This window comes from Anomaloglossus baeobatrachus, chromosome 7 (genome assembly GCF_048569485.1).
Source record: "Anomaloglossus baeobatrachus isolate aAnoBae1 chromosome 7, aAnoBae1.hap1, whole genome shotgun sequence".
Classification (NCBI taxonomy): domain Eukaryota; kingdom Metazoa; phylum Chordata; class Amphibia; order Anura; family Aromobatidae; genus Anomaloglossus; species Anomaloglossus baeobatrachus.
The window spans coordinates 131,910,192-131,923,389 of record NC_134359.1 but is presented as its reverse complement, the minus strand read 5'-3'; the positions used below and the strand labels follow the sequence as shown (position 1 = coordinate 131,923,389).

At 37.4% G+C, this 13,198-nt stretch overlaps 1 protein-coding gene across 3 annotated transcripts in view; it reads right to left on the bottom strand.

The window, feature by feature from the left end:
• Positions 1–3,110: 3,110 nt before the first annotated feature.
• The window catches only part of ADAM23 (ADAM metallopeptidase domain 23), a 414,934-nt gene continuing 404,846 nt past the window's right edge, over positions 3,111–13,198 (bottom strand). For 2 of the 3 annotated variants that reach the window (XM_075317711.1, XM_075317712.1), the window contains exon 25: positions 3,111–12,671. In XM_075317711.1, coding sequence (XP_075173826.1) covers positions 12,517–12,671 — 155 coding nt within the window. In that variant the 3' untranslated portion in view covers positions 3,111–12,516. The remainder of the gene's footprint in view (positions 12,672–13,198) is intronic. The other variant, XM_075317713.1, reaches the window with a different exon arrangement.

Here is a 13,198-nt window from a genome sequence, read left to right as displayed (position 1 = left end):
AAGTGACTTGTTACATCATCTAGAAAGCTTTGAATGTCAGCCCTCATTTAAATGGGTCTCCTTAGACATCGAGAGTCTATATACACGAATATCACAGCGGTTAGGAGTAGATGTCATTGTAAATAGACTAAAAAAAATGGGAGAAGCTTTGGAACAAGTTAAATTTATTGAGGAAGCATTGTTTTTTGTTCTATCACATAATGCCTTCAAGTTCGGGAATGATTGGTTTTTGAAGCATAACGGGGGTGGCGATGGGGACACCAGTGGCATGTACGTTCGCCAACTTATTTCTAGCTACAGTGGAGGAAGACTTGATATATGGCCTTAATAATCCCTTTATTAAACATGTAAAATTGTATTTACGTTTTGTGGATGATGTCCTGATTGTATGGGATGGAGAAGAGAGTGATGTAAAATCATTTGTACATCATTTGAACACAATAAATAAATATAATATGCTGTTTACTTACCAATTTGGGGAAAAAGAGATTGAATTCTTAGATGTTAAATTGGTAATAAAAGAGGGCCATATTACACGAGAAATTTTTAGGAAGCCAATAGCAGTGAATAACCTGCTACACCATAAGAGTGCTCACCCGAGGCACGTCCTCAAATCCATCCCTTACAGCCAGTTTTTGTGTGTTTATAGAATTACCAACAATGCTGAGAAATTAAATGAACAAATTTTAGATCTTCAAGAAAGATTTTTAGAACGTGGTTACCCACGGACCGAGATAATTTCAGCACAGGAACGAGCTGCTAAAAAAGTAGCAAAAGAAAAAAATAGAAAATCTTTTAGAAAAAATGCCAATAAAGTGTGTATAAATAAATCACAAACACGCCTGATGTTTAATTTTAAATTTAGTCCGATGGACAACATCATCAGGTCTATAATAAATAAAAATTGGCATCTAATAGAAAAAGAAAAAGATCTAACTGACATAGCCAGTAATAGACCATTGATCACATACAGACGGTGTAAAAACATAGGAGATATGTTAGTAAAAAAACGCTATATACCACCCTCTACCTGGCTGCATCATCTTGGACCCGTGGGCAACCATAAGTGCGGCAATTGTTCATTCTGTCAGTTTCACCTTACAGCAAAATCTTTTAAAGTAGGTAATACCTAGCACACGACTAACCACCTGATTACATGTAGAACCAAAATGGTAGTTTATATCATCTTTTGCCCTTGTGGGCTTTATTATATCGGAAAAACGATTAGACCACTTTTTGTGCGGTTCCGTGAACATCGAAATTCTATATCTACAGGAGTGGGCGCCACTAGAATGATCCAGCATGTAAAAAACTCACATGAGGCAAATTGTAATGCTTTAACATTTGCTGGATTAGAGTTAGTGGAGCCATCACCCAGAGGGGGCGATACACATAAACTCCTGTTGCAAAAAGAAGCTGAATATATTATCAGATATAATGCAATGGGCCCATTAGGCTTTAATGAAAAAAATGATCTAATCGTATTTCTAGGTTGAAAAATAGCCTTAAGAAATAGAGTGTGCTTATCATTGCCTTCCATTAGTGATATTTGTCTATTCGGACATTGTTTTTAATTGTTTTAACTCACTTGCATTATGATTGGAGTTTTCTGCCTTTTTATAACCTGCTAGTGAGGTCACTAATTGCAAGACCCGTCGAAGCCCCACCCCTAGGGGCGAAATGGCCATCGTCTTTGTGTGCTGACCATTTCCCTTCCCTCCCTGTAACGCCGCAGCATGTATCCTCCGTCTTTGAAATAAACACCAGTGTGTTACACAGAAAATATCGGTGAGTGCTGTTTCAGCTTTTTTTCACATTATCTGGAGTTATGTTTGATGATCTTTATGAATAAGCACCCCGTAGCTGTAATCTGAGTGAGTCCTTCCTGGAAGCCTCCACACAATCGCAGATATCGGCTGCGTATAGCGCGCTAATTGCGATCAGTGATTTTTTCTTAAGCCGGATAGTCATCTTGTTGGAGCAGTGCCCTATTTTTTCCTTCTATGACTTGCTACTGTCTTGTAGAGTCTATGCCTAGGCTGGAAGGGGACCCAAACAATATTAGGGAGAGTTGATTAATGTTATAGCTAATCTGCATCTATCATTTAAGCATTACCTTCTTAGCTTATCATGAGTACTCCTGCTATCTCTGTAGTGTGTACTCACATTGAAGAAGTGTAAAATAGCACAGTGTGAAATTAATCTTATAGGAAAAACCGGACTGCCAGCCCCAAAAAGGCTGAAGGGAGGGTAGCATGACTAAGGAGGGATGCTAGGCCTGAGAGTATAGCTAGGGGTTAAGTTGAGAATGGACATTGTGCGGGACAATTGAAGGGTTGGGTTTTAGGTCCCTGTGATTGGTTAGGGGGAGGGCAGTTATAGGGTAGTATATAGGGCAGGGTTTCTGGGTAAGGGCGATTATTCGGAACTGGCAGACATCCAAAATCGACCTGCCAACCCGCCCTTTTTTTGGAAGATCAACGTGGAGAAACGAAGAGGACTTTGTCGCAGCATGCGAAAAGGAGGGGGGTATGTGAAGTTGTTGGATTGCACAAAAGAGTGAGGGTGGAACTCAGTGCTGGAATGGGTTACCTCTGGTGGTGCATTGGTATGGTTGGTTAATGTAGGTCTTTGCTGTGCCTCAGCAGGACATTGGTTGGGCAACCCTCGACTGGGTGTCCTCGAGCCGGTGTGGTGTGGCTGAGAGTACGTGGTGGAACTGGTGCTGCAATTGATTACAACGGTAACCTTCACTTACCCCCCGTCCTTTTCTGGTGGTTATGCTATTATTAGGTTATTAATATTTTGATGTGTGGAAAATGTTAATGATTCTTTGCTGTTAATTAATAAATGGGCTGCAGTGACCTTTTACATCCAAGGTCACACAGTCTTTGCGTCTTAATTTTAGGTTAAGAAGTCAGGACGAGGGGGGAATGGCTCTTAGTTATGATAGATATGTTAAGGTAAGGCCATCAGTCAGACTTCCCTGAGTCATGCTTCATAATAGCCCTTTTGTTATGGCAAACAAGTTGCTGGCCATCTCATAAATGTGATTATGATGAACTATTTGCATTCTGTGCAGTATATTAAAAACATACAAGAAACCAGTAAGTAGTTAAATCATAACCAGTTTTTCATTGAAGCTCCATAATAGATGATCACACTTGCAAATGAGCATTAACTTTCAGCAAAAGCAAAAGTTAAAGAATATATGCACTAAAATTAAGATACAGAAATACCCCCCAATTCAAAATTACACTAAAAACAATGACAATTTAAATGAAAAAAGTAAATGAAATTACAATTATCTCCCATTAAAAACAAATTCAAGTATTTTTCTAAAATGTTTTCAGATATTTGTGCAATTCATAACGTTGCATAGTAAAGAAAAAACAGAAGTTGGAAATACAAATAGATTGGATCGTCCAAACATGCACCTAAACAATGTTCAATGAAAGAAGACAGCTGTCATACAGGAGGCTTAGTCTATTACTGAGGAGTCGTGCAGAAAGTGTTGCAAAAATTATGACTTATAGCATCATTGGAGAGCAATAGCAATGATTTCAGGGCAATTACCATCATCTGTGGATATTATAGGAATTGTTCACTCTAAATATGTGCATACTATGAAGAAAAAAAACATATGCTATGAAGAAAGTTATCATGTACTGCTAAATTTATGGTAAGGATCTGAAAAACCTTCTGGCTGGCTTCACATGACCAAAATATGACCACATTTTTGCATCCATATAATGGCTACAACACCTGGCATCCAACATTCTACGGAAACCTAAGTGAGATTACCATAGAAAATGTATGGTAATCGGAATTTGGTTTGGTAGAATGACAGGGAAAGGTGGTCGTAATTGTAATATTGAAGCTAAAATGAAAACATAGGCCAGTTTCACACAAGGCTTAGTATTTGAGTTTTTGTTGATACAGTATTTCTTTGTAGTCATCAGATGTGCAATGTTACAAGTAAAAGGGAATTTATGACCTGAGTTCTTCAGCTGTGATTTTAACGCATGCTGTTATTTATTCTTAAATTGCAGCATGCAGTAAATGTGGTGATCTTGTGTTTTTTCTTTCCCCGTTTACGTAAAATGCAATTATTAAAATCTGCATTTGAGGTTTTTTACATGCAATACCCCACATGCGATTTCAATAGAAACAGTTCTATGGAATTTTCATGTACAAGTATGGTTTTGGTTGTGTTTTATTTATGGAATTATGATGCTTTTGTCATATTATTGTCTATGGGTTAAGCTAATGTATAATGATTTTGTAAAAATGAATTAATATTTATTAAATTTGAAAACTTAGTAAATGGACAAAAAAAACTTCAATAAAAGTAATTAACTGAATACATTTTTATGAGGAAATATTTTCACAATCCAAATACGTGGCAGTAACGTTTGGCAGAGGAGTATCAATGATCGGGTATCATTGTTAATTTGACATATATGCTCAACTCCCTATTAACTTACTGGACATAAAATTCAATTCTGTCCTGATAGGAAAAAAAAAGATATCTCACTTGTGCCATCTATTGGAGGAACCTACTTTGTAAGTCAACATTCGACCCTTTAAAAAGTCTTGCAAGATGACTAGAGATATACTCCAGCCATGTGTTGAGTCTTATTGGCAGTACTGTATGAAAAGCATCTGATTCAGTCAGTGAAACCCTACTGTGCTAAATAGATAAATATCCCAAATAATTATTTGTAGATGGATATCTTACTTGGCTGTTAGGTCAAGTCATGATGTAGGACTCCTTAAAAGATAAGACATTTGATTTTACAGGCTGGATATCTTCAGTAGCTGCACCAGTAAGACAGTTTTCTCTTATTCTGACAGCTAGTTTACTTACTTTTTTCCCAGATACACTGCATACATAGCTGGTCACCTTAAGGAGAGCTAGTTCACTACTAGTCACCTTAAGGAGGGCTAGTCCACTACTGGTCACCTTAAGGAGGGCTAGTCCACTGCTGTCACCTTAAGGCAGGCTAGTTCACAACCGGTCACCTTAAGGAGGGTTAGTCCACAACTGGTCAACTTAAGTAGGGCTGGTCCAATACTGGTCACCTTAAGGAGAGCTAGTCCACAACTGGTCACCTTAAGGAGAGCTAGGTCATTACTGGTCACTTTAAGGAGAGCTAGGTCATTACTGGTCACCTTAAAGAGAGCTTGTCCCTCTCGATAAAACCTATAGGGCAATAACATTTTAACCATCCTGCTTAAGATATTTAAAGTTGTAAAATGGCATGATCATTTAATTTAATGTGGACATTTTGCAAAGGATAAGGTATGTCTTTCAGCAGATTGTCTAAAAATATAAAAAGAACCAGTCCACTGATTTATGCTGCCCAAGCCACATGCAGCCTGCATGAGAGACCAACTTGTGCATTACAAATATATATGCTTTTTTCTGAAACACACTACTAAAGCATGCTCGGGGACAAGGTGACTAGTCCAGAATGTAGGTCGCTGCTGGCTTCTCCACACCCACTGAGCTTTATTGACAGGGCTGTTTCTATACACAATCATAGGGAGAGCCCTGCCAGTATAGCTGAGTGGCATGGGACAAATTTGTCTCTTGGTCTAGTCACATCATCCTGGCAGTGCTTTCAATGTTGTTTCGAATGCAGGAGCCATTCTCTGACTCATGTTGCCCGTGATTCTTGCCACTGACAATAAAAATGGTGAAGGTTTAGGGAAGGATAAAATAGTGGAAAAATCACACTCCTTGTGCTCTCCACAATAGTAAGGAATCAGTTTAGTTTTGATAATGCTGGCGTTTGACTTACTTGACATCTTTGGTGAGGTTTAGACCTTCACTAATAATTCAAGCGGTACTTGTGATGTATTGTGTTAATTACAATTGCAAATAGTTTAGGCCAACTCTTTGGATTTTACTTATCATTAAACAGTATCAGTAACCTACTCAAGACAGCTCAGAGTCATACAAGAAGATCTCAGTGCTTTGGTTGACTGTGTAGAGTAGTTATCGTCAACCAGTAGTTCTCCACATGTTGCAAAACTACAACTTCCAGCATGCTCTGAAAGCCTAACAGTAGAGCCACTGGTTGGAGACCACCGAGCAAGTCAATTACATGGCATTGAAATCATATTTGGTTTGAATATAATGTTGCTGATGTGTTGGGATAGTTTAACAAAATTACTAGAAATCCAGGGGTAACAGTGGACCCATACTAGACAAGAGAACAACTACTACAAGGGAACAAAATTAACATTTAATGGTAACCTGTGAGCTGATACATGCTGCCCAAACTGTGGTCAGCAGGTATCAGCCACTGGCTGTATGACTACAATCAGGTTTGTTTCACTCTGTCCATCCTGAGGAGAAGCGGCCGTGGAGCCAGCTGTATGACATGTACAGCGTGGCTCGGTCTCTGGTGGCTATTAAAAGTATGTTTCTCTCTAAAACACTGCAGTGTTTCAGAGTCATACATACCTGGATGGAATGGTACAGCCAGTGGCTGGTACATGCTGTCCACAGTTTGGGCAGGAGACACCTGCTGACAGGGTCCCTTTAACAAAAATCTGTTTAATTGCAACCAAAGGTGTCAATGTAATGGCACATTCTCTACAAAGGCCACATCTATCATTCCTTATACCTTTCCTGATAAAAAAGTTGATACCCTGGCTTGTATCAGATGAATTACATAAACTGAAAACCAGTTAGCTAAAGAGCAAGACATACTATGTGCATTCATATTAATCGCGGTAACATATATTGACTCTGAAGTTGGGTAGCTGAGTTTGAAAGATTTCATAAGAACCATCTTGATTGTTCCACATGAATAATGACTCCTCACTGACTGAATTGATTTGTCATATGACTCATCTGCAATCATTTCTTCATTCATTAGGAACTAAGAGAAATACATCCTACAGTGTTTCTTCTTTAATTCATTCACACACTGCAAGTCTATCTAATGCTTTTTGAATTGCATTACTAAAAAATGTGATTTTTCATCTTGACCAAAATTATCATGGACATTAATCTACAAAAGAAACATAACATATCTCTATATAACTAGAAATATCTTTTAATATCTCTATGAATGTACATTTCCCATTGCTCTATGCAAAGTAATGGCAATGAAATAGCACAAAGATTCATTTCTTATAATTATTTTATAGATACAGTATGTATCAAAAATGAAAATGATGTCTGGACTCCAGTATTATTATTTAGGAGACCTATTGTGGTTCTGTATTTTAACTGAGGTCATTAAATGGCAATTCCAATAATAAATCTATATATGAAAAATAGAAAGTCTAGTCTTATGATACTGTAAAATCTGTATAAACTGAAAATCTGTTCTTTATTGCCCATTTCAACCAACCAAAACTCAGCGATCATTTTTTAAATCAAAGAGTCATTGTGTTTGCTATGGGCAATACAGTTTTTCTTTTAGACAATTTCGATAAATCTGCCCTATAGGGAAAACTTCAGGCACACTTGATAGTTTAAGCCTTGAATTCAGTAAATTTTAGTACACTGCTCTAAATCCTCTAGACTGTGGACTCACATCCTGAATGAAATGTAAAATCTATGATTAATGTGTTAATAAATAAATAAAGAAGGAAATAGTGTTTGAAACAAAATAGATCTTTTTTGAAATGAGGTTACATTATAGGGTATATAAAGCTGTTATATTACATGTATATACTTCAAAGAAAACATTCCTCCAGTGTATAAACAAATTACATGTCAAAAAGAAATCAAGTAAAAATCATGAAATGCGCGTATGTACGTGTGCTGCTTTACTTAAAAACTTTCACTTACAAATATAGTGTTCAAATAATAATAATCGATGGGCCCCCATTTTGGGAACCTGCAAAGGCTGCTTTCAAATTTAATTTTTACCTCCATTCAGTGGTCCCATTGGAGCTTCCGTCCGAACACCCCCGCAAAATGTGTTTCGGATGCATTCGCCGACAGGGCCGTATCGTATACGCTTTGTGCAGGCGGACACCATAACGTAGTCTGCTATATCTGGGTGTCCGCCTGCAGAAAACATATGCCCGAAAATGGTCAAAACAGAGCACACGCTCACTCTGCCTGCTCCATTATTGTCAATGGCCCCATCAGCGCATGCATCTGAAACACGTTTTTGTGGGGTGTTTGGACGGAAGCGCCAACGGGACCACTGATGAGAGGTAAAAACGAAATGTCAAAGCGACCTAAGGTGTCATCCATACTAACGGAAGGTCTAACAGTCAGATGGGCGTACATATAGCGCTACAGCTATTATTCACTGCTGTCAATTCAACAGTAGATGTGATATAAGTATAGATGACCTATCACTCACAGCCGCAGGTATCCAAAACCGGTGCAAATCGCTACTATCGCTATTGTTAGGAAGATAATTATGCAAAGCAGCACATTTATATATGAAATTGAAATTAAAAAAAAACATTCCCAAAAAAGTATTTATTGTAAAAAACTTACCATATTGGGCCTAATATATAAAAAGTAAACAGCGAAAAATAAAATGACTTTGCTTATTAGCCTTCATTTCCTAAACTGGAAAAGCAAATTGATGATTTTTAAACTGAATACATAAAACCCATTAATGTATTTGTAAGGCTAAATTTCCACCCAGAAGTCAAGCAACAGACCTGTGACGCTGTGATCTCGCCACTGTTTCCCAGCACAATCGCTTAATCTTGCAGGGAAACTGATGCTTTCCCTGTAAGACTGCACAGCTGGTTCAACCGGTCTTGTGGTTTTGAAGGTGAAACAACAGTTTCCTTGCAATATAAAAGGTTGGGCAGCGAAATAGTGAAAAGACTTTAGCGGCACAGGGCTCTTGCAGTTTTCAGCTGTCTGTGAATGGAGGCTAGATGAAAGTATTGCCATTTGTTCAACCCTATAAAATTCGACTTATTAAGTGGAGTCTGGACAGATACAATAATAAACAAATAAACTTACATGTGACCACCATAAAACTAGTGTTTTTCTACATCGCTTAAGATGTTTGCATAGATCATTTTGGGGAGTTTATTACTTTAATATTACCTGAACAAAAGGTTTCTCATAAATCTGGGAAAATGTATGTCCTAGAACGATAATGTCATCAGTGTATTGATATGGGAAAAAAGTTGGACATAATATAATAAAGTAAAATAGAAGTTTATATCTGTGGACCAGTTAAGAACATTAGTATGTAATGCGACCACTTAAGTAATCCAGCAATGGTGTTGTAATAGCAATGTTCATAGCAATAAGCATTTTTAGTATTTAAAATTGGGTAAAAATTAAATATTTGATCTGAAGCTTGAAACATTCCTGTGAATACTTAAAGGAAGTCTCTAAACCTAGATATGTAAACTAAACAATTTAAACAGTTATATAGAGGACTTAGCCACTATAAAAATCATATTAGCAGTTTTCCTTTTTTTCGGTTGTATTTAGTTTGAAAACGTATTAAATTACATATGCAAATAAGGGGGCTTTAGAACAGCCTTGATGTATCCAAATGTTTGTTGCACCATTACACCCCCCTCAATTTGAATACTAACCAGTTCCCTGACTCTAATTGACAGCGCTCACTTTTCCAGAGCGAGCGTTGCCTAAACACTAACCGCGGTGCTGCGCATGCACACTTGACTGAGGAGTCAGCAGAGCACACAGTTTGGGGATGGGTCCCCCTTTTATCATTGCATTGTACTTCTACACATAGAAGTATAGTGAGTGGCCTCAGAAGGGAGTAGAGCTCATTTGTTGCTCCTCCTATCTTCAGTGTGTTTCAGAGTAGGTCGCCAGTCAAGACAGGAGGAACAGGAAACTGATCTCTCCTCCCCTCGGAAGCCACAATTCTGGGTGCAAAAGTGGCGGTGACATGAAAGAAGGCAATGGCGTAAGGGGGATCTGCCCCTGTAGTGTGTTACTCTGTACTTCTGCATAGTCAGTGTGCACACGTAGCACCATGGTTCTGGCCAAGCGAGCACTATCAATCAGAATCAAGGAACTGCTCAGTATGCAAATTGAGGGAAGTGTAACGATGCACCAAATCTCTTGGCCATGCCAAGGGTGCACCATAGGACCCTCATTTGCATATGGAATATAAAGAGCTTTAAAACTAATTGCAACAGATACTGCTAATACTGCTAACATTATATTTTCTAGGGGCTAAGCTCCCTACTCAACTGTTTAATCAGTTCAGTTTGCATTTTAGCATTTTAGGTTTGACAGACTTACTTTACGCTGGCAAAACACTTTGGTACATATCATCGGAAGCCACTAATTTAGAGGATCATCTGTATTCCGACAAGAGACATCAGTGGTAGTAAGATTTCAAGAAATCCAATCATTTTTCTCATTAGCGATAAACCACTGTCAGAGGTGTCTAAAGTAAAAATAACTGTCACCCAGAAGAGCATTCAGCCAATAGTTATCTCATGTATGGGCAGTTGTAGGTTTGAGCTACATTTGAATGAGGCAGTGTTTTTTGGGTTAAGGGTTTCACCTTCACTAACAGGGTATTAGAAATTATACTATTTAAAACATTGTTATTCAAAGAAATAACATTAAATAAAACATTTGCATTTAAAAAAAAATTAGTAAAGCATTTAGACAATAAGAAAGAAGTAATACTATGTAGTAATGTATAGAAAGAATAACTTGTAATGGATATTACTCTCCACAATTTCAGTGCAAAGTGATGGTTTGTTTTCACCAAAGTATTTCAACTGGCCTGATACAATACATCCAATGGATGATGTTCAGGAACAAAGTTATGACTTTTGAAAGGGAACCTGTCATGTCCAGAGACTTCACCTGGATAAAGTGTTAATCTTAAGTTAAATAGCTTTAAATTAATATCTAGCAGCTTTACTGGAAGCATGGCTACAGAGAGAAAATGAAGTTTTATCCTCACTGTGACCACTCGCTTGCAGTCTTCGGGGGAGGTTACAAGCATCACTCATTATATGGTGAGCGCTCTAAAATCACTCTCCAGCACTTGGATTGACAGCCTGCTCTGCACTCTGCCTGGTAGCTCTCTGCTTTGCCCTAATGACTGGAAGCAAGTAAAAGTAAAATTTCTCCCTGTTGCCGCTGCTCCAGTAAGGCAGGAATTTATGATTTTAACGCTATTAACCTGCATAATAATTCTATACCTGTGTTTCTGGACATAACACTTTACCTTTACAGGTTCATTTGTGAAAAAGTAATACATGTGGTACTAAGAGCATTGTTCCTAGAAATATAACAAAAAAGGCGTGTTTGTATGCCTAATCCAAGTGGTCAGGAACATACAGAAGACATCTATATAGGTCAGGAACATACAGAAGAGTGTGTGACAATGGCATAGAAATTCTCAATCACATAGAATTTACAGACAATATGTCTGATTTATAGATGCAGTAGTACCTAATTCATACGGTCATTAAATGTATTTATACACTGACTTACTGACCTTCCCAGCCTTGTCAATTACCTATTACTTAAGAAAATGATGCAAACAGTTACATATTTACATGCACAATGGAGATGTGAGAAAAGAAATGTGCATATGATCTTGGCACTTTAGTGAATAATTTGAGTATGTAGCTATATTTCTGTTTTCATACATTATGTACAAAATCTGCTTGACAAAAACTGGAACTTTATCATATTTAGAAGTCTTAAATACATATCCATTTACAGTATATACTTTAATAAAGGTGTACGTTTTTGGTTTCAAGCATACAAACCCTAGATCACACCTGTTTTGTGCCAAAATTTCCTGCATGTACATGCTTAATCTTTCTTATTGATGTATGCAAGCCCAGCGTGCCTACCCTACATGCTAGAAAAATTAGGGGGTGGAACATATATTCATGTATGTGACATATATATAAAATATATAGCACATACCTATATACATATAAATATATGCATATATTTCAATGTATTTTAATATAGGATATTTTACATACACATAAAGCTTTTGTAGTCATAAAATCTTTCGATACACATGATAATTTAAAGTTTTCTATTTTCATATGTACATGTCCTCAATAATTTGTAATTCATTGAATGATTTCATGTCCGCTCTGCCGTCGCAGAGAAATCATGGCTTGGATTTCAGCAAAAGTTTGCTTTTAATTTAAAAGGCTGCAAAGCAGGTAATGATGTGAAGTCATAAAATAGTCTGGCTTTTCCCCATCTTCTATATTTGGAGGGTGGTCTTGAAGGTTGGCCTAATAGCTGGTTGTCTGAATTAGCACTGTGCCATGCAGCTTTGCTCTACTTTGAAAACTAAAAATAAAAAATTGACATGCCTTAGATTTTCACCAGTGTTCGTTGAGGAAAATTAGTCATGCTTATGCTAGACAATGTTCATCAGACATTTCAGTGGTTTCTCATAATCAGCCCTGCATGAAAAAAATACTATTGCACTTTTTTTTATTAATTTAATAGGTTTTTTAGGTCGATGCGTTTTCCAGGTGCTGTATGATTTCTTAGGCGTGTATAAAAAAAAAGCCATTGATAATATTCTACTGTAGTACTGAAGGCTTAACATATAAGGTGATGGCGGAGACAGAGCAGATTCCACATAGTAATGAACTCAAGCTCAGTGAAGGAAGACCTTGTGGTAAAGTTGCTTTATATTCCAGACTGAGATGGGTCGTATCTTCTCTTTTTGACATTTCTTCCAAAATGTATCAAAAAAAGGAATGGTGAGACAAAAAAAAAACAATGAATCGTTAGTTTACATTGAATAAACTCAAAGCAATGACTATGTTTATGGCAGAGCAAGCAGATCACCAGGAGACAAAGTGTCCAGATATTGATCAAAGTCATTAAATGTATTTAATTTACATAACCATTAGTGTAATATGAGGATGTAGTGTACTCACGTAAAGGGATATTGATCGGAATAGGACAATGGTGTCAGATGGTGAATGTTGCTCTACCATTGAAACCAAAATAATATACAAACTGTGAATAGTTTCCACAACACACACCAAGAGGAATGGACTCATTAATTGGTTAGTAAAGAACTACCAGCTATAAAGTTTTTGTTAAATGGTAAGTACACAGCACACTGATGTCCATTCTCCTTATACTGTGGAAGTCTGTAAAGAAATATAGCATGACATTACAAGGCAACATACTCTTGGTGCAACCTCCCCATTATCTGGCTATATGTGGGACATCAAGCAAGAGGGCTCATGC